The sequence below is a fragment of the Lepisosteus platostomus genome, chromosome 10, assembly GCF_059453375.1.
Source record: "Lepisosteus platostomus isolate fLepPlt1 chromosome 10, fLepPlt1.hap1, whole genome shotgun sequence".
Lineage (NCBI taxonomy): Eukaryota > Metazoa > Chordata > Actinopteri > Semionotiformes > Lepisosteidae > Lepisosteus > Lepisosteus platostomus.
In genome coordinates, this window is record NC_142620.1 from 3,237,814 (window position 1) to 3,265,806 (window position 27,993).

General features: G+C 41.8%; 1 protein-coding gene across 6 annotated transcripts; it reads right to left on the bottom strand.

The window, feature by feature from the left end:
• Positions 1–175: 175 nt before the first annotated feature.
• Positions 176–27,992, bottom strand: mia2 (MIA SH3 domain ER export factor 2). 6 transcript variants are annotated; one of them, XM_088647540.1, is made up of 30 exons: positions 27,456–27,992; positions 26,667–26,800; positions 26,217–26,303; positions 22,745–25,819; positions 20,464–22,687; positions 19,700–19,966; positions 19,331–19,431; positions 14,522–14,653; positions 12,462–12,483; positions 12,048–12,136; positions 11,841–11,912; positions 11,172–11,282; positions 10,888–10,959; positions 10,619–10,723; positions 9,996–10,118; positions 9,705–9,813; positions 9,367–9,413; positions 9,073–9,163; positions 8,632–8,770; positions 8,137–8,238; positions 7,710–7,770; positions 7,195–7,230; positions 6,865–6,932; positions 6,420–6,502; positions 5,436–5,570; positions 4,467–4,601; positions 2,701–2,805; positions 2,222–2,286; positions 1,754–1,928; positions 176–1,623 (listed from the first exon to the last, which is right to left on the bottom strand). In XM_088647540.1, the coding sequence occupies exons 1-30, from the start codon at positions 27,571–27,573 to the stop codon at positions 1,445–1,447; spliced, it is 8,262 nt and encodes a 2,753-aa protein (XP_088503666.1). In that variant the 5' UTR covers positions 27,574–27,992; the 3' UTR covers positions 176–1,444. The 6 variants fall into 6 exon arrangements, with proteins under 6 accessions (XP_088503666.1, XP_088503668.1, XP_088503665.1 ...); XM_088647542.1 differs by lacking the exon at positions 20,464–22,687 and having other exon boundaries at positions 24,841–25,819; XM_088647539.1 differs by having other exon boundaries at positions 20,464–25,819.
• Between the last annotated feature and the right edge of the window lies 1 nt (position 27,993).

The following is a 27,993-nucleotide window of genomic DNA, read 5'->3' on the forward strand; positions in this document are numbered from 1 at the left end:
GGGTCATGCCTCAGCACTGGGCAGGGGCTGCCGACTCGACGCTCTGCAGCAAGAGGTGAACCGCGTTTCCTTTCTTTGGCCTAAGTGGGCTTTATTCATCTCTTTGAAGATGGTGTTAGAAAGACCAGTCTCAGCACGCTAATTCTTGGTAAGAGACTTACATACGCTATTTCACTTGTAGATTTTAAAAAGCAGTATCTTTATTTTTACACACCACCATACACACGATCAATTTAACTTTAGTTACGCCTTTTCCATTTAATCAATTGATAAGTCCCCCCATTTCGACAGACTCCAGCTGGCAGGAACAGTATGGACGGCTTTAAGACTCTCTCAATGAACAACAGAATGGCCACAGAGGACACAGGGGGCGCTTTGGCCCATCAGGGTCACCCGGTTCGTCCCAAAGCTGGAAGTACTAGGATCAAGCATCTGCCCAGGAAAGGGAAAATGTAGGGAATCCAGTCAACCCTACTGGGCTTGTCTTTTGGAGGTGGGAAGGAACCAGATGGCCAAGTGAAAACCCACAGGAATACCGTGGGACCATGCAAACTCCACACAGACAGGCTCCCTCCATCAGAGTCGAAGGAAAGACCTGCAGGATGTGAGGCAGTAGTCCTAATCGCCATGCAACAGTGCCAGGCATAGGGTGACTACATAAAACATGAACATATCATCCTGTACAATGAGTTAATTAAAAACAGTATGTGGCAAAGACACTTCTGTACAATGCCTCCCTATTCACAATATTAATACAAATTCTCTATATACATTTTAAAACAAGGATTTGAGCAACTTAGTTGTAATCATTTAAAAGCAATTAATTAATTATGTGTGGCAGCTACATAGGGATTTCAAAAGGCTCTGCGTAGAAGCAGTCACATACTCCTGCTCCTGTTCTTTATTAAATAGTGGAACTAGATTATTTTTTTAAATAATGTATTCATTTAAACCTCTAGTATGATACTCAAACATTGCACATTGCAGATTCAGTGTTTCAAAAACTTACACATTTCACAGACCATTTCCGTCTATAAAACACCATGGCATTGACGCAAATAAAAACAAAAACAAATTTGAAATATAAGTCCAGTGCTGCAACAGTTGGCTAATTTAGAGGAATAATACTGAGCACTGCTTATCTGTTATTTATTCACCTCAAGAACCAATCAAGCAGCCCTAGACACAGAAGAAATGTTGAGGACCGAAAGACTACACACATTCAGAATGAAAATAATCCAGAAGTAAACATTTCTCTATTGTGACACAGGTCCCGCAGCTCTTAACGCCCACTGTGGCTCATTGTAGCTCAGAAAAACTCTTGACCACCTCCTCCTTTCACTTCGAAAACCTCGTGTGCCAGAGGGGTAGGATCAACGTGGGGTCGGATCAGCAACATGCCACTTGTTCCCACGGAGGGGTCCCGCGGGAGGGACGTCCGGGCTCAGATCATGTCCTGCGCGGGGGGCAGCTGGTCCCCCGCCTGCTCGCCGCCTGCGGGACAGGGCCTGGGCGAGCCGTCAGAAGGCGGTCTGGGAGGGGGGTACCCCAGGTGGTGTGGAGGAGGAGGAGGAGCGAATCGGGGGAACATTCCCGGCGGAGGAGGAGGAAGCGGTCCTCGTACTGTGAAGCACAAATTAAACGGAGTGCATTTGTTTGTTTTTACATCATAGGGTTTTAGTTTCATTTAAGCTTCCGCCCTCTTCGTCAGTGCGGCACTGGGCAACGCGGCGTTAAAGAAACGGATGCTTACAGCCCATCGGGGGTGCTCCGGCGACCCTGGGGTGGAAGAGCTCCGGGGGTCCGAAGGGGGGCCTGCGAGGAAAGTGATCTCTGGGTGGCCCTCGCATGCGGAGGCCGAAGGGGGGCCCCCCCCTGGGGTCAGCATCCGGGGGAACACGCGGGTCACCAGGTATAGACAGGAAGCTCTAGACAGAGGCAGCAGTGTGGAGCAGGGGTCAGAGTTCTGGCCTTGTAACCGGAGGGCTGTGGGTTCGAATCCCAGCTGAATCACTGCCGGTATGCCCACGAGCAAGAGACTTCACCCACACTGTTCCAACAACACAGCCAACAGTACGGCGCTTTGCATGAAATCGGCAGCCTAGATCAGCAGCAGTTTGTTTCTGCATAGCTGTTTCCATTTTGGGGAGATGGTTTCTAAAATTATTTTGGTACAACTCTTTTTATTTGCTTAATGTTAAAACAATACGTCAGTACTTACGTCTTTACTCTCGCCTTCTGCTACCCCTGAAGTATCCGAACTGTTTTCAGGAAACGATGCCTCTGCTGTAAAGGAAGAGAAACTACTCAATCACAACCAATAGCACATTCCAGTTCCTCCTGCAGCATTGGAGAAACACTCGAGGATTTGGTGAAAAGAGAGCAACTCGAGGTCTTTAGGTCAGAAACTGGAGGTACACGAGGCAGTAGCCAGATAACTAGAAGTCTGCTAGTTTGGAGTGTTTTCCAAACTGCTAGTTTTAATAGAAAAAGACCCTCATTTAACCCCAAGGGACACTTATGCTTCAACATCTTTTTTTAGCACAGACGAGTTCGCTAGCACCATGTCGTGAGATTCATCGTTCATCGTAGCATTTCTATTTTTTACGCCATGCAGTGCTCGATGTCAGCAGTGGAGAAAAATGTCTAAATGAACAAGGATAATCCTGGGGTTCAATGACAAATGACAGGACAGCTCACCGGGTCTGTCCGCTGGCTGTGGGTTGTACCCATGTGGTTCAGCAGGACCTGGCAGTCTGGGAGGTGGCCTCCGGTAGGGAACATTGGGGTCTGGGTACGGATATCCTGGAGGACAACAGCAGTCCCATTTTAATTCCGGGTACATGTCAAGCATTACACTAAAGGAGGACTTCAAATCTCCTTCCTTTTAAATATAGCATTTTGTATATCGTGGGCCATCCTGTCATGATTTGACTGGGTGAACTAGGGTAAGAAATGCATCATGGAAGTAAAATAAAATCTTGTGCAAAAATATTATCTCAGTCTTCAAGACAAATGGCAATTCTACATAAATTAAAGCTTTTCCCGAATACAAGACAGTCAAGTAAAACAATCTTTTTGTACAAAGAACAAATAAAAATCATGTTTACATAATAGGATAGGTAAGGTGCGAAAAGTGAAGGAAAATAATTTCAGAAGATGCAAAACAGAGGTTCAATCACTTCTGAACTTAGGAAACTACAGAAGATACTCCTGTGCAAGGACTTGAAAAATCCCTGAGGCCAGAATATAACCACCTTGTCCTTTCTCTTTTACATAAAAAACAGCATAACTCCAGCATTAAGGACAACACTAGAAAGAAAACTATTGTTAAGAGGAACGTGTTAAAAATCAGGTGACCACCAGCACATGCAACTTTATTCAAGCAATAAACTGTAGACTTACTTTGCAATAAATTAGTTTGAAAAAGAGGGTCAATTAGTGTGCATTAGAATAAACAGTGATATAATAATGATGATGATAATGGTGGTGAGAAGGATTATGGACCTGTTGCAAAGGAGTCCCATCACTGTACAGTACTGTCAAACATCAAGTGCACTCTCATAAATGACATGCTAGCTTCAAAACGGTGCAGCAAAATATTTTGAGAGAACGAAGTTCAAAAGGTACAGACAAGCACTGTAAAAGGCACACGTGGGCATCAAGCGCAAGCATCAGGCAAAACGTCTGTCTGCATCACTTAGATTACTTTTAAATCCTAGTTCAGTATTGTCTATCATTGAAAAGAAATGAAAAAAACACTGTATAAAGTCAAGGACAGTTAACACGATATCAACTATCATTTTCTTTAACAAAATACAGTGATGCCATAACAATTTGCACCCTCCAGATAATGGCATTTGTTCTCTTGGCTTAGAGCAAATGTCCCTCAAGAACGTTACAATGTCTTCTCCTCCTTCATGCTAATTCAGAAAATGACACTATTTAAAAAATGGGTGTCAGAATGGTCAAAGTGTTCAGAAATCTCTGGCACAAATGTGTCAAGCAGCTGAGCACTCAGAGAAACAGTCTGCTTATTCGGCTTTTTTAACAGCTTTGTGCTACAAGCTCATTCAGCTACTCACAAAGAGCTCCAATATTGGAAAAAAGCTCTCTAATAATCAGTAACAGATCATGAAAGAAGGCAGAAACAGAAGAGGAGATTTTATCCAGAAATACTGAAGCTTGTCAGAATATGCCTGATGATCATCACAAATAGATGTTGCTATAAAAAGACAACTTAACCCATATATTAACACATTCCACAAGATAAACTAGATTAGGATTAAATGCATCTTGTGTCTCTGACAAATATACAGTATATATGCGTATGAATAAAAAGAGTCGATGAATATCTCAACAGAGCAATGCTACTCTTTCTGCTGCTCAGCCTCCAAAGCCAGAAGATGAGTGACCAATGCCCGATATTATCCAGAGGGTGTCCACACATATGACCATCACTGTACCTGGTGGGGGCACTTGGACCCTCCTGTCTCTTTCCCATGTAGGAGACAATGATCCACTGTCAGAGTGAGAGCCGTGGTTTTCCAAAATCCTGTCACAGTCCAGACCTTCACTAAGAACTGGAGGACCTCTCGATGCTAACAAAATATAAAACAAATAGCCTGATGTTATTTCTGAATACTAAATTCAATACGCAAAAACACTCCAGCCACAACAAGAACAACAAGAGCACGGCTCATTTTCTTTACTAATGTATTAAAGATTTCTAAACGAACATCTTCACAACAGCATCCTGTATTTTTTGCTGTATGTTTAAGAAAACATTTTGCTACTTGTTTTAAAATCTGAATCTTTGCAGAAAAGAATGAACGTTTTTTTTTAACCTCTTATTAGATTGCTAGTAACTGCAATGATCGGGGCTAGAGCTTTGCTCAGCAACAAAGCAACACTGACTCAGGGAATTTTGCTGCTATGCTCAAACAATGCATGTAGCACAATTACACATGTAATGCTAGTTACAGTGACTATACCTTTCAAGTTTCTACTGTTTCAGGCTTTTGACTGCTCACAGCAAGAACACTACCCATCTATTTGTGACCCTGCTTACTGATGAGGAAAACAAGCTCTCAAATGATTGATGTTGTTTTTTCCCCATACCGAACACAGACATGATGATTACTGACAAAAATACACTTTCTAAAAAATAATAAGATTAAACACCTTCTCCCACAATTTGGTTATAAATCTCTTCCAAATCCAACTTAAAAGGTACAGTCACCTCAGCACTGATTTACTGCTTAACCTTCATGAAATGTGGCTGATGGGACATGCAATGTAAGTCCTACGTTGTGTGTACCAATTTCCAGCAGCAATGTATTTATTAATAAACGTGTCTTGATAACAGGATCACGGAGGTGCCCATAGCACCGCAGAGCCACACGATACGCAGACAGCCCCGACGGACACGTCACCTCTGCCCCCAGGCCCGCCGGGAAACTGTGGAGAGAGTCGCGCCGGCCCGTCCAGCAGCGTGGGAGGGGACAGGAAGGCCCTGGTCTCCGAGGAAGGCCGTCCCAGCGGAGAGGGGCCAAAGGGGGACCTCTCACCTAGCGGCAGAACACACCACGGGGGGGGGTCAGCGTCTTCCGCAAACCGAACGGGCCGCCATTCCGGAGGCTCCGGACGGAACGCGTTTTCCCCACTGTCTCGATACGAGCTACTGAAGGCGACGAGTCGGCAACGGGCACCTGTTCCACCACGGGGCGGAATGGCACGTAAAACAGTCACAGATTCCATCTCAGGAACTCACTCGGAGAGAAATCACAGCATTATAATTTAAGTAAGAATCTTGAGGGGGAAAAAAGAAGTATGTAAGAAGAGTAACCCCATTTCTTCCATTACATTCTGGTTATATAAATATGCCTCTGCATATATTTTTGCGCAATATAAATGTATTTTGTTCAAGGTATATCAAAAGGCATAACACACAGGAGGAACGGCAAACAAAACAGTTGCAGACTAAATCAAGTGAAAATAACGCAAATTTCAATAATTTTCCTTAGGATGGCTCTGATTGGGGCACACTTTATTCTCCAAGTTCAGTCACTCCAATGATTAAAAAATAATGTTATCATCCCTATGGTAAAGATTTCAGGAGTTTGACTGTACATTATTTCTCCATGTTTTGTTTATGCGTGGATTACTACTTTGCCTCGGGTCTCCACGTCTTGGCATCAGAGGGCAATTTTTACGCCTGTTCGTTCTTTGAAACGGAGTTACAACCTATTAAATTTTTTAAACATTCAGCTCGAGCCTTTAGGTGGTATTCATTATACTTGCATGTTTTAGGGCTTCATTAATTTTCTTATTTGCACAGGTAAAAACCACGTCGTTGTTGAGTAAAACCTGCCCAAACTCGAAAGCTGGAAGTCGTGTAGGTGATGAGAGAAAGTCACCTCTGAACAGGGGCCGCCCGGGAACATCCAGCGCATAAGGGTCCTTCTCCACCAGTTCCAGTCTGAACTGCGCGTCCGTCAGCCTGCACAGAATCAACATCGTTCGCACCCAGTTCACCCTGCGTTTCACCGAAGAGCTACATACCACTCCCCACGGCGGTCACAGAGGGACGCGACACTCTGAACACACACTAACAAGGCCAGACTGACATCAAAACGAACTTGACACGGACCTGCCTGACACTGAACCATAAAAATGGCAACAGCAGAAAACACATCACCCCGATGAGGAGCAAAGTCAAAAAATGCTTTTCATAGCAGTTATCTATGGGGTGAGGCGAGGAAATGCAGCTCTAAGGTACACTAATGTTACTGTTCTCCCTAAACCGCTCTGCTCCATGGTGTAGTTTCCAGTGTGGCTAAACGTCTCTCATGGCACTCTTACTTCTGCCGGAGGTGGGAGTTCTCTCTCTTGATGTTACCAAGGTCTCGGTCTGCTGCTCGCGCTGCCAGCTGGAACACAGACGGAAAAGCAAGAATACCAGTTTGTGTGAGACGCAGGTTATAGACGTTCTTTAATCAAGCCATATCCCATGCAGACAACCGCTTTCACCTGTGCGCAACGCTCAGCTGTGTGCCTTCCGACATTTAACAGTGCGCAGAGGAATTCTGGACAAGGTCACAGATGAGCAAAACTTTTCTTTTTTTAAAAAAAAGAAGAAATTAGATATTGTGCAGAAATCCTAATCCAGAAAACTGCCCCCTCCCTACTCACCCAGTTATCGTGTGCCTTCTTCTCATGCGATGAAATCTGAGAAATACACAAGAGCAAAGAGACAAGCACACTGTAAACAGACTGTTCTGGATAAACCAAGTAGAAGAGGCAAGCAATACCTTCAACTGGAATCAAAAACCAAACTGGAATCCAGTATAAGGAAAGCAGGGCAGCCGTCACAAGATCAATATAGTTCAAGCTGGTTTAACAGAAAGACCTTCTCCCCAAAGGACTCATACAGAACAAGACAAAGACACAATGGCTGTGTGCACTACATATGACCTGCATTACCCACTTGGGCAACACAATAAGCAAACAACTTAAACCTTAGCTTTGCATTTCAAGGAGGAAATCTTATCATCAGCTGTGTTCAATAAAGTCTAAAATTATTCAGTTCTGTAGAATTATCTGCCTTCACTGGCATTTAAAAAGTCTATGATTTGGATTGTACTATCTAGAAGTGACAATACTCTCTAATTAACGTAATAAAAATGTTCTATATTAAAACAACAAACCTGATTTTTATAGGCCTGGTATGTCCTTTCCAGTTCTTCTTCAAGGTCCTTGGTTCTTTGCCTACAAGAAAAAAAAAAGAATGTTGGAAATAAAAAGTTGCTAAAAATGTTTTAAAAGCACCTACACAATGCAGTAAACAGATTCCAAACCAAGTCCCAACTTCCATCAAAAGCAACTTTCCAGGTATGTACAAACAGAAAATCTTTATAATAATCCTAAAAGAAGAACAACATTTAAAATTACCAGGTTTAAAACTTAACTGCCAAAGTTATCAAACTGATCATTCCAACATTTCAATCAATATGCAGGAATATGGAGAACATTGAAATTCTGCACAACTGCAGCTAATGAGGTGCATGTGCCTTGTGCACACCTGTGAGCAGTAGGGTCGGCTGTGTACGATATTTCCGCAGGTGTACAATTTACCTATACGTGCTGAGCTCCTCTGCTGCCAGGCTGATCTTCTCATCGGCCTTTGTGAGCTTCTGCTCCTTCTGCAAGCGTTCCTTCTCCTCCACCGTCAGCTTTCTATCATGCAAGCACACACAAAAAATAGGAAACACTTCATGAACGGCTTTAAACCCCCCTGTACAGTGCAATGCTGTATGTGATGCATCTCCTCACAAGCTATTCCATTATGATGTCTGAAATACAGTCCCAAAACCCTTCTCAAAAGCTGCTTCAGCAACACTGGCAAAAAACCTCACATTAGTAAGTGAAGATAAGTTGCTAAGTGCTTGCTTACAAAGCTTTAACCGATGAAATGCATTATTCTAGCGGTAAAGACGTGAGAAAAAAGCCCCCTACCTTCACTGCCCGTCTCTATTACAGGAAGTTTTCCGACTTCTGTTAAAACTTCTGTTTTAGAAATGAATGCATTACATACGACAAGCCCCCATGTAATCAGGCACGGCTAAGCACCTGTGTAATTTGAGTTCATTTTCCTGGTACATCTCAGTCATGATCTGCAGTTTCTGTTGGAGTTTCTGTGTTTCGTCAGTGTACTTGGCACTTTCAACCTGCAGCGAGCTCTTCTCCGTCTGAAGCTTCCCGATGCGATCTGCCAAAGCAAAGTGCAATCTGAGCTTCTGGGCCCCCGAAGTTTGTTACCACAAACACAGGAAGTGCCAATTAAAATTATGAACATGGGCTGATTTACTCTATGGAGGGAAAACGCGCTTTTACAGCACATTTTAGCAAGGAAAGTCAAAACACGTTTTTTTTAAACTTAGCCCTATGCTTAAGAGACACTTCACAAACTTTGTTTCTAGTTGGCCAAAAGCATCTAATGCAAAACATGACCATAGTTAAAAATGGTCTCTGTGTAGCAAGTCCGAGTGGTTATTAGAGTAGCTCACACACCTCGCAGATCTTCTTTCGTTTTCACTTCATCCGCAAGTCTGGCAAAGACCCTGGTCTTCTCTTCCTCCATAGACTTTAAATCTGCATTCATCTGAAAGGGAAAACAGCCCTGAAACACTCACACTCACTCTCAAATTCTAACTCCTCTTCGCATGAAGGCTGAACTATATTGTATTATTTTACTTAGTAATGGATGAAACGGAGCGTCTCTTATTAGCCACATACAAATAAAAAAGAAAAAAACTGAAAAAATCTCATCTGACAGGTTTAAGCCAATGTTTTTTTCAAACTCACCCTTGCTGCATAAATGAGCTTCTGCACCTTTTGCTTCTGATGCATATCTGTTTCAAAAGAGATTGAAATACAAAAAACTGATTAAATTTGACTGGTTTCAAACTGTTATAACTAGTCAAAAACAGGAGGTGGTATCTTTATCCTGATGTGGAAAATCATCTGTCCTCCATGTGCCAGCCTTGAATGCTAAACAAATGTAACCAGTCCAGTCTTTTGGGGAGGTTTTGAATAAAAGATTGATTGTATTTTTATACACAATGTTTTAAAGGCTCTCATTGTACGAGAGTCTCTGTTAACTGTTCTACAATAAAAAAAGACTAGAAGAACAAGAGCAGTACCTAAATCTCCGTTTTCTGTTGTGCTCGTCCCTTCTTCCTCTTCCTCATTTGCATCCTCCTCCAGCTCAGAATCCCAGTCCTTCATCTTGAGCAGGCAGTCCGTCAGAGTCTGGATGGGCAACACGAAAGGAAACGTGAACACGCCTTCTACCAAAATCCCAACACCTGGACCGCACCAGAATCGAGGAGAATCAATCTCCATCACACATCTAGTGCACAACAGACATACATTCAGAACAAGAGTGCTGCCTATGCCCATTACAGGGCACGTTACAGTAAAAACAGCTTCACCTTGATCTGCTCTTCCTTATTTGAGCTGTCTGCCTGCATGTCTCTCCGAGAGCTCTCGCACATCTTCAGCTCCTCAGCAAGTTCGCTCAGCCGCTCCTCCCATCCCTCGGCTTCCTGTGCAAGCTGAAAGAAAATCCAAAGCAGACAAGCCCTTTAAACACGGCGGCACCCAGGTGGCACGTCTGACGGCAACCGGCCGAGGCGTGTCAACTTTATCATCCACAACCCTGAAGAAATGAAAGAAAATATTCCACCATTTTCCTTAACGATAGCGCATGCCAAACACCACTTGTTTACTTATCTGACCTGATGGATGACGATACATAGGTGACCTACTGTATTGTCTCAACAGAAGTGATCCAACACCGACGGTGCAGTTTGTTTTTAATTACATTTAACACTGTTCCTATAAAAATATATAAAGTACTTGCAATTTAATGAATTGTGGAACAGAAAGTAGGATATGTGTATTTCTTTTATAAGATTTTGAACCTCTTGGACCATTCTTGAGCAACAGAACAAGCACAAATAACATGGTGCAAGCAATGATGCTAGAGGATTTATGAAGCTTTATTTTTGAGTTTCAGGCGTTCATAAAAAAACAAATGCAGAATACGCCATACCTGGGATTCACTCTCGTGAAGATGAGAGTTCTCTTCCAGTGCTGTTTGGATACTTTTCTTCAGTCTTTCACTGTTAATGTCGTAGACTTTCAGAGTTGTTTGTGCCTAAACAAGTGGTATAGACAACAAAAACATACTTTTTTTCAAAAACTCCTTGAACAACATAGCAGCTCTATAAAGAATATGGCTGCTAGTCACCATTCGTTATTATTGCATTGCATCATTATTATGCAAAAAGGTAAAACAAACAAGCCATAACCCCAAGTTACCTGCTCCATCTGTGATTTCACATCTCTTGCCTCTTCTTCCAAGCTCTTCAAAGATAACTGCATTCCAGCAAGCTGTCGACAATACAGCAAATATATTACTAATCATTCCAATCTCAAAATGTTCAATGTATTAGGCAAAACCAACTTCATTTAGCAATTTTTTAAAGCAGAAAAGAAAATAAAGTCACCAGCCTGCAGCGATCTCCTAACCCCAAAGAGAAATGGTAAGATCGCTTTTGGGAGTGAGAGCTGTTTTCTCCTGATCACTTTCAAACGTCACTCACCAGCTCCCCCTGCTGGGACCGTGTGGCCTTCTGAGAATCCAGATCCTGTTTCAAGCGCTCAATTTCATCTTTCAGTTCCGCATTGGACTGTTCAAGTTTCTTAGACATGACCTAAAACAAGACAGCAAGTCTCCGAGTTTAGAAGTCTTTCAAGTTCAGAAACAGGACAGGCCCCACAGACGAGAGGAAGCCGCTCCGCTCACACGACAGCCAGTACTGGCGGCATGTTGAACTTTGAACCCCTAACCCCCAGGAATGGGACACTCAAGCCTAACCTGCGCGTCTCTGGGAGCTGGGAGGAAACTGGAGCATTTGGTGAAAACCTACACAAAAACGAGGAAATATGCCAACTCCACACACACAGGTGCCCTGAGCTAGAACTGAACACAGACCCTGGAGCTGTGCGGCAGCATCGTGAAACCACCATGCCACTGTACTGCTATGTGTCAGCTTTTAATCACATGGACGGCTTTCTCCTGCACGAAAGACCACTCAGGTTTAATATAACTGCAGCATCTTTGGTTTTGCAAATACTGTATTTAATTCTTAACATTTTTTTTTAAATTGATATCACTCTAGAAAGGGAAAGTGTTTTAATATTTACATTCCCGGGTCTTTGCTACGCAAAGCCAGGTTTATTCAGACACCCTCTGTCATACACTCCATTACCTGCAGATTCTCTTTCTCTGTGGCCTGCTCTGAAAGGCCGCCGTTTTTCAGAGTGGTTTCCAGTTTTTCGTACTGCGAACACAAAAAAAACCCAACTCAACCCAACCTTCTTTTTAGGGTGAACAGTACGAGCTCTAAGAAAGACACTAACATGTGCTGGTCTGAAAGAGTGAATAAGGGTAAAATCAGAAAAGGAGACCTGCTTACTTTTCGCTTGCACTCGCTCAGGGTCTCTAGAACTTTGCATTTTTCTTCCAGCAGCTCTGCTACTTTTTCTCCAAGTTTCCTCTCCTTTCCTGGGGAAAACAAATCCCCAAAACAAAACACAAACAACCTGCTTGTAAGCAAAGAACGGTATGTTTTGGCTTCTGTTTACTCGTAAGACTAGAGCACCCATGGAGGATCTGCCTCAGAGAAAACAAAATGGATGCCGTCCGCAGGGAGACTCGATCCTGCAGGCAGAGGCTGAAGTCTGCCTGCTAGCCCACACGCCAGGTCACGACAGCATAACACAGTACAGGTGCAGAGCGTATACAAATGGCGGGTCATGACACAACATTCAAACTTTATAGATCTATACAAAGTATTTTTCAAAAGGTGGTAAAACATTTCTATACTCACCAACATACAACCTGCTTTTTACCTGTCGGGGAAAAAAAGAAAGGGGAAGATGCTGTTAGAAAGCGTTAAAATTCAGACTTATTAAGGAGTTAAAATATTTTTTTTCACATAGTAAACTGAGGTCATGAAACAGACAATACACCTTCCAAATAATTCAGCAAACCTGTTATGTATTTTTGCATCACAGGACTGTGGAAGGCACTGGCAGTGTTCTTTAAAGCACCCATTTGCCCAGATAGACATCTCTGAATATACAATTACATCACTTCTGTTAAATCCACATTTCACAAACAAGATATCCCCTGACATTATGTTAATAATCTCCCTATTGTACCACAAAATATTCCTTTTATCTGTCCAGCTGGAGTTTCTTCTTCTTACATTTCAAGGAGAAATGTGAGGAAAAGCTCTTACAAAACAATATTAAGACAAAAAAAAAGCGCATACATAAAAAAAGTTTAATTTAAGGAAAATATTGAACACCAAATGCAGGCAAGATTTATTATTTAATATATTTATTTTGGTTGTAATCCAGGCCTAGCAAGCGCAACTAGGAAGCACCTATTTTTAAGATTTTAAAGGCATGGAATACAAGATAGGTCATATTCCCGGCTATTTCTGAATCAAATCAAAATTAGAAAATCAAATCACATTATCAGTTTTGTCAGGGTTATATCAACAACCTATAATTCTGTAGGATCACTTCACATAATAAAGGTCTTCGTTTTTGTGAATGGGTCTTTACGAATTTGCCGACAGATTTAATTTCCCTCCTCTGCCTGGGTGAAGCTGCAGACCTGTGAGCAGTGTGAGTGGGTGGGTGCAGAAAGTGAGACGAGTCAAGTTTCCTGTTACTACACGTGCTTTGGGGAAGGTGTTGGAGAGGACCCAATTCTCACAAGAGACACCATGTCCACCCGCGCACTGCCGCATCAGAAACCATCTAAAAGCTACAAACAAATGAGGGCCTCTCAGTATTCTGGTGCTCAGCCGGCTTGTGGAAGCTAGCAGATTCATCCAATCGACTCTCGTTCGTCAAAAGCCTCAGGCTCCACAATAAGGCTTGACTGCCAGGACACCCACAGTGCGCCATTCTCTGGAGAACTGAGGCCCTGTGTTCACATGTACCCAGCCAAAGATCTACAGTAAATCCACCGATTTCTCTTCAGTCCCGAGTCAGACAAAACGTGACCGCTATTGTTGTTAATTTCTCTTTCAAGACCCTAATCGCGTCTCTTTTGCCGTTTCTTTGTTCCTGAATATAAAGGTTAAATTATCCTGAAAGGTCATTCTAAGTAAGACCTTGCAGTCCTGGGAGCAACGTAGCCTTTTCCTTTATACAGCTTTCCCCGTGACGTTAAGACACGGCTGCCTTCTCGGTGGGTATCTCCCCAGGGACACGGGTACAAAGACACATGGGGCATCAGCTAGGTGGCTCAGGTCTATTAAGACAAGGACTAGCAGGTTTCATAACAGCACCTACCTAGAGGTGAGGCGCATAACCTCCGCATTTTATATCTCGCACAGCTCGTCGTTACTCCATCAGGCCCCACTGTTACTTGTTTCATCACTGGAGTGTGTTTAGGCTGGTTCCCAATGTGCTGGGTGGATGCACTCTGTGATTAAGCTTTATGGTCTATCGTCATACTGTACGTCTTTGATTGTACGAGCTCAGCGAACCAGATCCCGTACAACGATGCCAATGAAGTCTCAAAGTTGAACGTGCTGGTGTGGTTAAATGGTGTCTCCACGTGATCTCTGCATGCTCGTGTGAGCGAGTGTGCGCGCTCTGGGATGGGCTGGTGTTTCTCCACGTGCGGCTGGTGCACCCTGTGGGACTGATTACTTCCAGGATAGCTTCTGGGTGGTCATGAGGTTCATTGGGAAAAGCAGACTTGTAACGATGCATGGATATATGACTGAATGAGAACGAGTTGCATCATTGTTACGCAACAAGAAAAATGCGGTGTTACAGAGGCTTAAGCAAGCTAACTGTATTTTCTGAAAATACAGACTGAATAAGACTGAATTAATTGACATAAGGGATGGAATATGCTTACTGAACGACAGGATCTACAGAAGAACATCAACACAGTCATTCCTCCCAAAAAAGCAGTGAGGATGACTGCTTCCCAGGGCAGTCCGTAGAGGTCAGGGCCAGGCCTCATGTCCTCGGGCAAGGACGACACAGCCTGAGGGGGGAAGAGGGCAAAATGAAATATTAAAGGGACGAGCAGAGGATCTCAGTGTTCACAACCAACATTACTGACAACTCCAAGCAAAAAAGCTCATTACAACTTTTTCATGTCATCTTTGGGAAGAAGTATATTTTGGACTAAAAACTCCCTGGGAAAATGATTTAATTCACAGTAATGCTGGTCACTGAGGGTGTGCATTAATTCCTTTTTTAAATGGAATTGGGATATCATTCTTTTAAATGAAGAGTCATAATCTACCTTCTTGGAAGGCAATTTTTAAGTTGCATATACAGGATGCTGGAAAAGAAATACACTGAATTAGAAACAATTCTGACTAGATACCATCAACAGAACATTGCTGTGGGATGTGTCTATGGTCTATAAACATGTTATTATGTAGAAACACAACCACTGATTAAGAGCAGCACAACAACTGACATGTTTACAAGTCAGCTTCCTGAAACACTTGACACATTGCAAAATATCCTCAAGCATGTAAACCCAACTGAGCACTGACAGGTCAAATTGGGGAAGTGCTTATCTGACATTCGCTACACGTCAATTGGATCACCACAGGGGTGTGTCTTGTCCCCTCTGCTGTATATTTTGCACACTAATGACTGCATAAGCAAACAGATAGACCTCTCATTAAGTCTAAGTGTGCTGATGACACACCTCTGGGAGTTTATTAAAGGACACAGAAAACCATCATGGGCCCACTCTAAATGATTTTACTAACTGGTGCAACGAGTTCTCCCAACAGTTAAATGTTTCAAAAATAAAGGAACTGGTTATTGATTTTAGGAAAAATACCACACCTCCAAACCCACTATAATTGATGGTCAGCCTGTTAAAATTGTTGATGACTATAAGTACGTGGGACTGGTCATTGACGAAAACCTAAAATGGGACAAATGTGTCACTATCTATAAAAAAGGCCAAAAGAGACTCTTATTTCTTAGGAAACTTGGCTACTTTAAGGTGGATAAAACTATTCTTACACTTTTCTACAAACCATTCATTGAAAGTGTCTTAACATACTGCTTCACTTTTTGGTTTGGCAACATAAGTACTGGTAACTGTAATAGGCTGGTAAATTTGTGAATATAAGTGACAAAATAATCGGGAATAATCGAATCAATTTAAGCATCCTTTACAGAGGGTGACTCAGAAAGCCAAAAGCATCAGGGAGTGTGTCTCAGCCCCTCCATTGCGAATTCACACTTCTCCCAGCTGGGAGACGCCTCTGTGCCCCCAGGTGTAAAACCAGCAGACTCAGGAAATCTTTCATCCGCACTGCAATCACACACTTAATGCCAAGTCACTACCCTGTCTCTTGTTTCTTATCACCTGTAACACTACTGTATTCTCTTCCCTTTTGGTGATGTTTATTTGTCATTGTGTTGTGTTTGACTGTGTCGTAAAACAAATTTCCTCTAGTGGACAATAAAGTTCGAATTGAATTGAACTGACCGAGTCAGCCAACTTAAAAAGTATCTGCAAATTGGTCAACGATGAAGAGTAAAAGCCGGAAGTCAACCTCGGGATAGGTAAAAACTAAAAAACGAAAACCAGTTAAAAATATATTATATGAAGCATTGCCACTAACTACCGCCACCGTTTACAACTCTAATGTTATTCTTTTCTTGGATCTCGTTTAAAATGAACGTGCACGGAAAGAAAATGTAACTGTCTGCGATCTTACGGAACCGCTATCTACACGAAATCATAACTGCACACGCCAAAAAAACAAGTCGGTGTTTTGTGCGCTAAACACCGCCTGGCACGTCACTGCACCGGCTGCAAGGTTTGACTTGTTTTCAGACATTTAACATTTTCTCTCACTTCTGGCAATCGGTTCACGAGAAAGCACGAATATGAAATACAACCACAGGACGTCACTGGGAAGATAACAGACAGGGGAAGGCAATTTCGTAGGTTGCAAGACTCACATCCTTGACTCTCTCCACCGCTAGCCTATAGTACGTTCTGGCTGCAACTGTGAAAGCCGTCCCATCAGGTGAGCCGCCGACTAGGTCGTTTACGCTTTCATCTGGCATCATCTCTGTCCGCCACCACTCGGTTTACCCGTTTTCCTGGTGAAACGGTAATATATACAAAACCCAAGACGCGGCTCCGCTCGGCTCGGCTCGGCTCGTCTCGTCTGTCACTTCATCGTTACGGAGTCCTGTTTAGGCAGCGCGCAGCGTAAAACGGAACGCTTTACGCACGTACAAGCAAGCGGGGGTGCGAGGCTTCCTATTGTAAATACTTTTTAAAAATATAATCCGCCCTTTTCTGTTGAATATTCCAAATAATTTTTTTTTACACACGCCATTTTATCCGTGTTCATCAAGAAGGCTTTATTGCCCGGTTAAACAGCGTTATACGGAGCACGGGGTATACCCCGACCCCCCTCTAGGCGGGTGGTTCTTCTGGACGTGGTTTGCTCCGCACGTCACCAATTGTCGAGCGCCACACAAACACCGGCTGCGGACTGTCAGTCCGGCCTGGCGTGCTCGTACCGTGCGGGTCTTGGCGTTACAGCTGCTTGCATGAATACCACCACGCCGATTGCGGATAACGAATTACAAACCGAGTAAACGCAGCCCACAAAAGTCTGTGCGCCCCCATACCATCTACGTTACACGGTGAACGTCATGGCAATGCTTACATAATAGGCATGTATGGCGGGCTGTGCTATTCGGGCTCCTGTTCCTCGGTGTCAGCACTTCACACTGAGTTCACATTCGTTTTGTTTCGACTTTACGTAAAAGAGACACCACCTATTCCTGTATGTTCATCCTGAATACACTTTCTCTTTTTTTTATATTTCAGTGAAACGAATGGACAGCACGCGTGCGGTGTGGGGGAAATCCACTCGAGTTTGCCCTCCACGTATTCACTTGTCTGTCCACCTGTACAAACTAGTCAGAACTGCCGCTGTCGTTTAAAACTTCACTCACCTCCCCGGTGTCCTGGTACAATTCCATTTCGACAAGCCTGGAAATTTCACATTTTTTTTTTGTCTTCCGAATCAGTTTTTAGAAAAGCCACCCGTTTCGAGAGGAAAACAGCTCGCAACCCTGAGCATCGTTTTCAGACGAAACCCACACCCCCAGCCCTGCGTCACCCACATCGGATTTCACACCGGTGACACGACAGACCAATGACAGCAAGCAAGGCCTTCAAAAAGAAGTTAAAGCAGGAAAAAAAACACATCTTAAAGCGACACCTTGATAAACATTAATCATCAGCTACAAGGATGAAACAAGTCGACCTGCTTCGAACCACAGACTTAAATTAATATGAACAGAATTAAACACGGCAGAGGAATCAAACTTTCGTCCATGACGTTTGAAAGCCTGCTTGAAACTGAAAACTTCCATGCTAAATGAAACGTCCAAGGATGTACAGCCGAAACCAAAATTATTTATCCACCCACAGCAACCTGTAACGCTCAAGTACATTCACCTTATCCCTGAACTTGACATTACTTCCTCTTTAAATCCTACTGCAAATTCCAGCAGACGCTGCTTTTTATGTTAATTAATTAAATTAATTAATTGCTTACACTTCTATAGCGCTTTTCTGGACACTCCACTCAAAGCACTTTACAGGTAATGGGGATCCCCTCCACCATCACCAGTGTGCAGCCCCACCTGGATGACGGCAGCCATAGTGCGCCAGAACGCTCCCCACACACCAGCTCTCAGTGGGGAGGAGAGCAGAGTAATGAAACCAATTCATCCCCTTAGCCTTGAACTTCTTGAAGGCGAACACAACAACAGTGTTTTGTCATAAATTCTTTGGAGAATTCACTGAAATTCCCTCTGTTAAAGTGGCACCGATCATTTGGCTTCTGTCTTCCTTCAATAACCAATGGAAATCTAGAAGCTTCCAGAAGTTTCCATAACCTTTCGAAGGCTCCATGAAACTACTAGATGACTAAAGAACGTTACAGGATTAAATTTCCCAAAATTATTTTCAACATTTATTTACAGGACATTTAAACGTCTAGACATTTTATTTAGAAAAAAAAAGTATTTTTTAGTTATGTTATTGATGTTTTCAATACCCTTTCATACTATAAATTAAAATTTCCTTTGCTTAATCAATGTTTACTTACAGTTCATTAAGGGTAGGAATAAATTGGAGACTACTATAAGTGAAGCATCAAACAGCAGAGTCTACAATACTACACTGAACTAAAGGTAGTCACTTTCATTTATAATCAGCTACAAGCACAACAACATGTCAATGAATGTCTTCATATTAACGACTGGTTTAATCAATAGGCACACAACAGCTGTTTTCTACTGAATATCTCAAAGTTAGCTTCAGATCTAGAGATATCCAAAATCCTTCCATTTATTAAATACTCCCTAAAAAAGCAAGCTTCAAAAGTAACATACAATGGCTGATTAAAATATTTTTTGGCAATGTATTTAGATCAAAATATCCACTAACTATAACAGTATAATGTAGGAATTAAACTGATAATTTTACATAACAGTTTCAGAAAAGATGTAAACATCTCAGTACCATACTGCTGAGGTAGTGAGACAATAGTGTGAAATTCAGACCGCTATAAGAATGGATATTATGGATATGGATATTAATTAAAACACAACAAGCCACATCAGGATAAAAAAAAAAAAACACCCTTACCTTCATAATTTGAAGTTTGACAGATGACCAGTCACTTTCAACATGGGAAGGTGATCCATCTCGGACTACATGCTTCAGGGCTGAACCCAATTCAGTGTCACCTGTTCAGTGTAACAAAGCAAAAGGTATTTCTCTATTTTAAAAGATGTCCTTATCAATTTTTGGGTCAGTCAACATTTGTAACACATTTGTACCAACAGTAACAGAACTGCTGTCATGTGTAAATAAGACATTTTTTAAATAATTGGTTGTTATAACACATGAACAAATGGAGAAAAAATACAGGCATCTTCTGATTAGAATCACACTCTCTCTCACACAGACATACACACAGAGAAAGGCAGTTTTATTGATCTGATTTTGTTTTACCAGTTTTTGGATCTTGCTTCTGTGCAGCGAGCAGAGAAGTTGTGCTCCCGTTTGGCAGATTTGTAGCGTGTTCCTGTGCAGCCGTGTGAGTTTTGGTGTGGCCATCGCTGTCTCTAGCGTGCTCATGGGTGCTCCTAGTTTTCTCATGTTTCACCACAACTCTGCTCGCTGTGGAATGTGGGCCTTGTCCTGCCCCATCTTCAACACGATTTTCACTGTTCCTTTCCTTCACACAAGGGACAGTGAAACAGTCTGACATATCCGTGCCTACAAAAATAAAAATGTAATAATTGGGATTCAATAACAGAACTTTTTATCACCAAAAAGTTATAAAGAATATAATTAATTAATTAACACATCACTGTGTCTCCGCGATGTTTAAAAAATACATCCACAGTCAAAATAAATACTTGGAGTTACGTGTATCAGAGAACAAATGACAACTGATGTCAAGCACTGATTGTGACATACATTAAAAATAGATCACTGTTGTTAATGATACCCAACACTAGCAGCAATAATTAGACAAGCAGATCAGAAAAAATAAAATTAAAACAAGGTATTGCTGAAAAATATTTGAGTTATTTACTTAAACTTTCAAAGTACATTATGGAATAATGCCATGACCTTAAAACTAATTCTTATAAGCAATATCACAAATGTATACTTTATTTAATTGCGTTGATTATATATCACTAAATTCTATTTTTGCTTGCAATATTAGGTGTTTCATTTGAAAAAAAAACAACTAATGTGTGTAGTACCTGAATTTTCATTTACACTGATATCTCCTGCCACTGCAGTGGATTTACAATTTAGGGTTGACAGAAGATGTTCTAATTTTTGAAGGGCCATGCTTTTGCAATGAAAGTCATCTTCCTTCACATTTCCCTCAGTACTTGAACCTGTTGAAACTGAAACTGTTTCCTGATGATGTTCCAAAACACGTTCAAAATCAGAAAAAATAGCCAGATCATCATCGCCCAGGCCTGAGATTCCAGTCTCTGTATTTTCCAGGCTGTAGTCAAGCCACAAAAGCTTATGCCTCCCAAACATATCCAGCAAATACTGTATATCCTGTGTTGTCATATAGGCCTGTATCTTTTTAAATTCCTTAAAGACCTTTGCATCCTTGGTGGTCTGCGCAGCACAGTGTGGGACATCCTGGAGTTCAGCCTCATGGCGGAGATGTTTTGAAGACTGGATTGAGGATTCATGCACTACTTCTTGATCCCTAATTGAAAGTGATGCTTCAGTGCCTTCAGTGCGTTGTTCCGGAATTAAAACCTCATTGTCTTTCGAGGTTTCTTTGGAAATTGTATTTTTGCTGGTTTCATCCCAGTGGATATTTTTAGACTTGGCTCCTGAGTGGGTCATATCCTTTTCTTCAGAGGCTATGGCGTGGAGATCTTCATCTTTGTTCATTTGGGTATGCGACCTATCCATCCCTTCTCGATTGGAATAAGCAGCTAGTGTATCTTTCAAATCACTTAAAGCTTCGCCTTCAAAAGTTAACTTGCTGTCCTCCCTGTGGAGTTTGCCATCTTGTGCTCTTTGATCTAATATCGATGGTCTCTCAACATGACTTGGCTCGTGTATTACTGTATCTAAAAGACCTGTGCCTCCTGAAAGTACCCCACCTTGACCTGGCTCTCTTGTTTCCCTCTGTCTTTCACCCTGCTGGTCACGAACAGCTGTTTTACAACCACCCCACCTGCTATCCCTATCAATACAGCCTTCCTCACTTCCATCCTTGCTGGGAAACAACTGCTCGCCATTAAAGAAGCTTTTCTCATTGTAAATGGATCCATCCTCAGCTACACCAAGGGACTGAGTATCTGAACTCAAGACATTAAAGTTACCTTCTCCAGTCTTTTCAAGTCCCTCCCTGCTGCAAATTGGTAAGGAGCAGTCAAGATTTTTATCATCAAGGCCCTTTGGAGCCGGCTGTACCAAAGGCAACACATCATTCAAAACTTTGCCTTGCTGTGACTGTACCTCGATCCCATCTTCAGTTGTTTGCACATTTGGGGATGGCACAGAATCACCCATCTCTATCAGAGGGTCTGCTGTTGTGTCTCCTGAATGTGCCTGGGTCGGTACCTCGGCTTTCTGCTTCTCTTCATTAGCTTTGTCTGCACTCTCTTTTATCACGATGCTCTTAGTTGTACCCTGCTGCTGTTCTGTGCTTAAAGGCTGCTTAATCAGGGTTGTTTCCTGACTTTCATCGCCTCGGGATTTTAACCCTAGATCTAATGCTAATTGCACGTTGTCTATAGAGTTTTTTACATGTTCACCAGCATCACCATCAACTGGCAGCACCTCTCCTTCAGAAATAACCGTATCTTCAAGGTCAGCCCTGGGCTCTGACAATGGACCTTGATTATAGTGTGTGGTCCTTACATCCGACACATTTAGGGAATATAAATCATGCTGAATATCATCTCTGGAATCCTTCTCTGGATGATGTTCTCCGTTTATAATCTCTTTAAGTTCTACAGCACTCTTCATTATAGTGGATTTTTCTCCATTACATGACTGCTTTTCCAGAGGTGGTGCATCTTTAGGTGATACTACATCCACGTCATATATTTTATTCAAACTTTCTTTATCTGAGCTTTCCTGAAACAATCCTTCCATTTTACTCGATAGGTCTTCCTGCATCAAAATCTTTGATTTTTCTTTTGAGACTCCCATTTTGTGAGGCTCTTCCTCATATTGTCGAACAATTTCCATATTTGCTTTTGTATCTGTCTCCTTGGTAGTAAGATTGTCACTATTTGCTTCCGACGCATAAGTGATATGAGCTTCATCAACCTGTAGTTTCTGACTGTCATTGTCTTCAGGCACAGAAGTGGTACGAGCTTCATCAGCCTGTAGTGTTTGCCCTTCAGTATCTACTGGCACAGAAGTGGTACGAGCTTCATCAACCTGTAGCGTTTGCCCTTCAGTATCTACTGGCACAGAAGTGGTACGAGCTTCATCAGCCTGTAGCTTTTGCCCTTTAGTGTCTGCTGCCACAGAAATGATATGAGCTTCATCAACCTGTAGTGTTTGCCCTTCAGTATCTACAGGCACAGAAGTGGTACGAGCTTCATCAGCCTGTAGCGTTTGCCCTTCAGTATCTACTGGCACAGAAGTGGTACGAGCTTCATCAGCCTGTAGTGTTTGCCCTTCAGTATCTACTGGCACAAAAGTGGTACGAGCTTCATCAGCCTGTAGCTTTTGCCCTTCAGTGTCTTCTGGCACAGAAGTGGTACGAGCTTCATCAACCTGTAGCGTTTGCCCTTCAGTATCTACTGGCACAGAAGTGGTATGAGCTTCATCAACTTGTAGCTTTTGCCCTTTAGTGTCTGCTGCCACAGAAATGATAAGAGCTTCATCAACCTGTAGCATTTGCCCTTCAGTATCTACTGGCACAAAAGTGGTACGAGCTTCATCAACCTGTAGCGTTTGCCCTTCAGTGTCTTCTGGCACAGAAGTGGTACGAGCTTCATCAACCTGTAGTGTTTGCCCTTCAGTATCTACTGGCACAGAAGTGGTACGAGCTTCATCAGCTTGTAGCTTTTGCCCTTTAGTGTCTGCTGCCACAGAAATGATATGAGCTTCATCAACCTGTAGTGTTTGCCCTTCAGTATCTACAGGCACAGAAGTGGTACGAGCTTCATCAACCTGTAGTGTTTGCCCTTCAGTATCTACGGGCACAGAAGTGGTACGAGCTTCATCAACTTGTAGCATTTGCCCTTCAGTATCTACTGGCACAATAGTGGTATGAGCTTCATCAACCTGTAGCTTTTGCCCTTCAGTGTCTTCTGGCTCAGAAGTGGTACGAGCTTCATCAACCTGTAGATTTTGCCCTTCAGTTTCTTCTGGCTCAGAGGTGGTACAACCTTCATCAACCTGTAGATTTTGCCCTTCAGTGTTTGCTGCCACAGAAATGATATGAGCTTCATCAACTTGTAGCTTTTGCCCGACAGGGTCTTTTGGCAAAGAAGTGGTATGAGCTTCATCAACCTGTAGCTTTTGCCCCTCAGTATCTACGGGCACAGAAGTGGTACGAGCTTCATCGAACTGTAGCGTTTGCCCTTCAGTATCTACTGGAACAGAAGTGGTACGAGCTTCATCAACCTGTAGCGTTTGCCCTTCAGTATCTACTGGCACAGAAGTGGTACGAGCTTCATCAGCCTGTAGTGTTTGCCCTTCAGTATCTAAGGGGAACAAAGTGGTATGACATTCATCAACCTGCAGCTTCTGCCCGACAGTGTCTTCTGGCTCAGAAGTGAAATGATTTTCATCAACTTGTAGATTTTGCCCTTCAGTGTCTGCTGCCACAGAAATGATATGAGCTTCATCAACTTGTAGCTTTTGCCCGACAGGGTCTTCTGGCACAGAAGATGTATGAGCTTCATCAACTGTACTGGGCTTTGTTTCTAATGGGCTTTCAAACCTAGAATTCAGCATGTTTTCAGTATTCTCACTGGCACTGGTTTCTTCTATCCTTACTTTTGCCTCACTGTCACCCTGAAGACCACTTACATTTTCAGTGATATCTTGCACAATGCCTGATTTCTCAATCTGATTTTCTGATAGTAAAGTACTTTTTCCAGCAATGTTTATTCCAGTTCCATCAGATTTTATGGTATGATCTTCAGATTCTATTAGACTTTCAGATTTTGAGGCATTATTATCCACTGACAAATCTAATGATTTTAAATTATCTTCTGAATAGGAACTGATCACGTCATGTTCCATGACACTTTCTACATCCAGTTGAACTGCAGGTGGTTCCTCTTCTTTAAGCCTATTTTTTTCTTCTTGACTGTTTTGATTCAAACCACTTATGTTTATAGCACCAGATATGATGGGCTCCTCCTTAGACAGTACATGCTCTTTGTCTTCATCTGAAAATTTGGCTAAACTTTCTTCTCCTAGGATATGCTTGCTGCGATCATAATCTTTAATGTTGCCTATGGAATACATAGATTGAGACTCTTCACCCTGAATTTCTTTAACTTCTTTGCCTAAAGTATATTCTTGACTGCCCGTTTCTTGAGAACCCTGAAATGAACTATCATCATCAACAGCTTTACGTCTTGCCTTATAAAATCCTACAATATTATCATAGACACTGCCATACCAACCTGTATTTTCCTCTTTCTTGTGCTCTTCATCTTTAGTTATCACTACTTCTGGAACAGCATTTGATTCTTTCATCTCAGCTTTTAATTCAGACATCTGGGAGCTTTGCTCACTGTTTCGCTGGAGAGCTGTTATTGTTGTTGTTGTTGTTGTTCCACCAGGATCTTTTGCTTCTTGATCCTGTACAGTATGAACCTGTGATTGACTAAAATCCTGTCTTGGTGTTTTCGCATCTACAGCAGTTTCTAACATTTTACTTTCACCCTCAGTATTTTCTCCCCTTCCCTCACCTTCCTTGTCACTGTTCTTCTGACCATAGCTCAACAGATCCCCGACACCAAAGCTAAGCCAAGACTTGGACTGTGCATCCTCTTCCTTTGTAGTCTCTGTCTCAGCTATCACCCTTTTATTACTCGTTGCTGGACTTTGACCCCTGTCCTGCAGTGTGACTTTTACTCCTTGTTTTTCGGGGGCATCCGGACCCCCGACTTCAGACAGAGTTTCTTGACTAAGACCAAATATGTTTGATAGTTGTCCCCCAAGCCAACCAGATTTTTTCGCTTCTGCCACTGTTTCCAGCTTATTACCATCTAAATCATTGTCCTTCAGATCCAATGCAATCTTCCTACTCCTAAAGGAGTATTGTTCCTCTTTCTCTTCCTGGGAAACATCATCCTCTTGGCCTCCGATGCCCAGCCATCCAGTAATTCCAGATCCAAGCCAATGTGACCCACCTCGTTCAACAGTCTTGGGCTCCTCGCTTCTGTCAGTGGTGTGCGGTACTGCCGGGCCATTCTCTTGCCCTTTGGCAATACCTTTGCTATTCTTAAATTCTGTTACAGAGCCTCTTCCAGAGCCACTTGCTTCTGGACTTTCTGTTTCATCTCTTGCTGTTTCTTCCTGATGTTCTTCACTGTCCCAGTGACTGGAGTCACTTTCTATGAAAGCACCATTTCCGTCTAGACAGAAGAAGTCATGTTCCTGAAAGGAAAAAATAATTCTTCCATGAGAACATTGTGCTGAGAGAACCAAATCCCATCGTGCCCAAAAATCATTAGAATCCTCTTTTCCCCCTTTTAAAAAAGAATTAAACAGGGGAAGGAGGTCACTAATTATTCTAGTTCCTATTTTAATCAGATTACATTTATGATGACAAGAGTGTTACGAGATGATTTCATCAGAAATTCATGCGGAAAAAGTCTGGCAGAACATGAAATCGTCAAAGGTTATCAAAGTTATTGTGAACTTATAACTCTACTTATTTAAGTTTAAATTATGTAGATAAAGTATTTGGACTTCAAGGATAGAATTTGATTTTCTTAAACTTTCTTCGTTTTTTTAGCCAACTAGTACAAGAGAACCATGCAAAACTCACTACCTTTGTTGCAACCTGGACTTCTTTTGTTGCATAAGTCTCTTCAACCTCAACTGCATCTTTTGGGAAATAACCAAACCGCTTGCCGATCTAAAGGAAAGCAACCAGAATTTCATTACTTTTATTATACTAGACTTTACATTTCAAATCGTATAGCATTACAATAATATACATATATTCAAGTAGTATCATTTTTAACTATGGGCATTAATATGAGATGAGCCCAGGGTCTTATTTTGTTTTAATAATTGGATTTAAATGTTTAATATCATGTTAGCTCAGTGAATCATCGTACTTTGCATTGAAACATGCATAGGGAAACAATTGAACAAAAACGTGTAATGTTCCTCTAAAGCAGCAATAAAAATCAAAGAACTATGTGTGTTTTATAAGCAGTTGTCGCTCCTTATGGCGGTTTTTCAGTTAAATATCCGATTTCAGATAAATACATACAGTTCCTGCCCACAGGTCGTCTCTTTTTCCTGAAAGTTTGTGATATACGAATATTACGTCACCGCTTCTGAAGTTCAAAAATCTGCAGTCGGGGTTCTTATAGTTTCGTATGGCCCGGACTCGATTTATTGAGCCTAAAACGATACAAAAAAACACAAAAGGTCATATTCTTGAAAAACGGAAAAAACAAGCAGGTACTAGTAGCCGTAAAACATTGTTTGATCTTCAGTTTGTAGTAAGAGCAATTAAAACACCATTCATTTTTAAAATTGCGTATTTTGCTTTGGCAATCAGGAAGCAATGGCTCAGAAGTGCTATATCCACTCGTTGAAAAGTATTTATAGACTTTAAAATGGAAAATAGATATATATATTAGGCTTGTAACGTTTACCTTAATATGCGAAATTAATGTTATCGACCTTTGACCTATAGTTTGCGAAGTCACCGAGTACCAAGTCTAAAATTTGTTAACTCTGAACTCGAAAAAAATATATTGCTACGCAGATCGAGATGTATTTAAAAAAAATATCCATATTCTTGAATAAAGATAAAACAACTGGGTGATAATGGTAACCATACTGTACATTTGTCGAAACAGTCTACATATGCTAGTAGATGCACTGAAATAACATATATAATGACATTATTTAAAAGCAAATAGAAACCTACTCCAAACACGAGTGCTATTAAAAAACCTTGCTCATTAATTATTACTTTCTGGAGGTGTAGTTACCTGGAAAACTTATTTCTCTAGTTAGACCCCATATTGTAATAAACATTGATGCTTACTTTCACACTCAAGATCTCCACATGTTTTGTAGTCGGACAGTAACCCCAGACTTTGCCTAGTGTTGAGTAAAAACAAAAGAGCTGGCAGAAAAAGCAGTTTACCAATCCCCCGCACCATGTTTTCAATTAGACGAAAAAACCCATGTTAAAAAGTAGAATCTACTTAAATAAGTTATTTCCACAGCGCCATTATATGAGTTAGAGAAAGTCGTCTTCTAATGAAACAGAAAAAAGGCATAAAAGTTTGAAATTCAAGATATAATCCTGCGAAAACAGCGCCTGTTTAAAATGAGGAGTCAGGTCTGTTTGAGAGTAAATCATTAACTGCAATTGAACGGCTTGAGGGCAAAGCCCAGATAGCATGGACTCTCAAAAGACTATAACAGTGGATTCAGCTAATGACATTAAAATACATTTAGGGGAATCAGGGGTAGAATTAACGACATAAATGGCGATAAGTTTCGCACGTTGCGTTGTAACATAGCGATCTGCGTTCTGAAACGGGAAAATTGTTAATGTTTATATTATTTTCGATGTG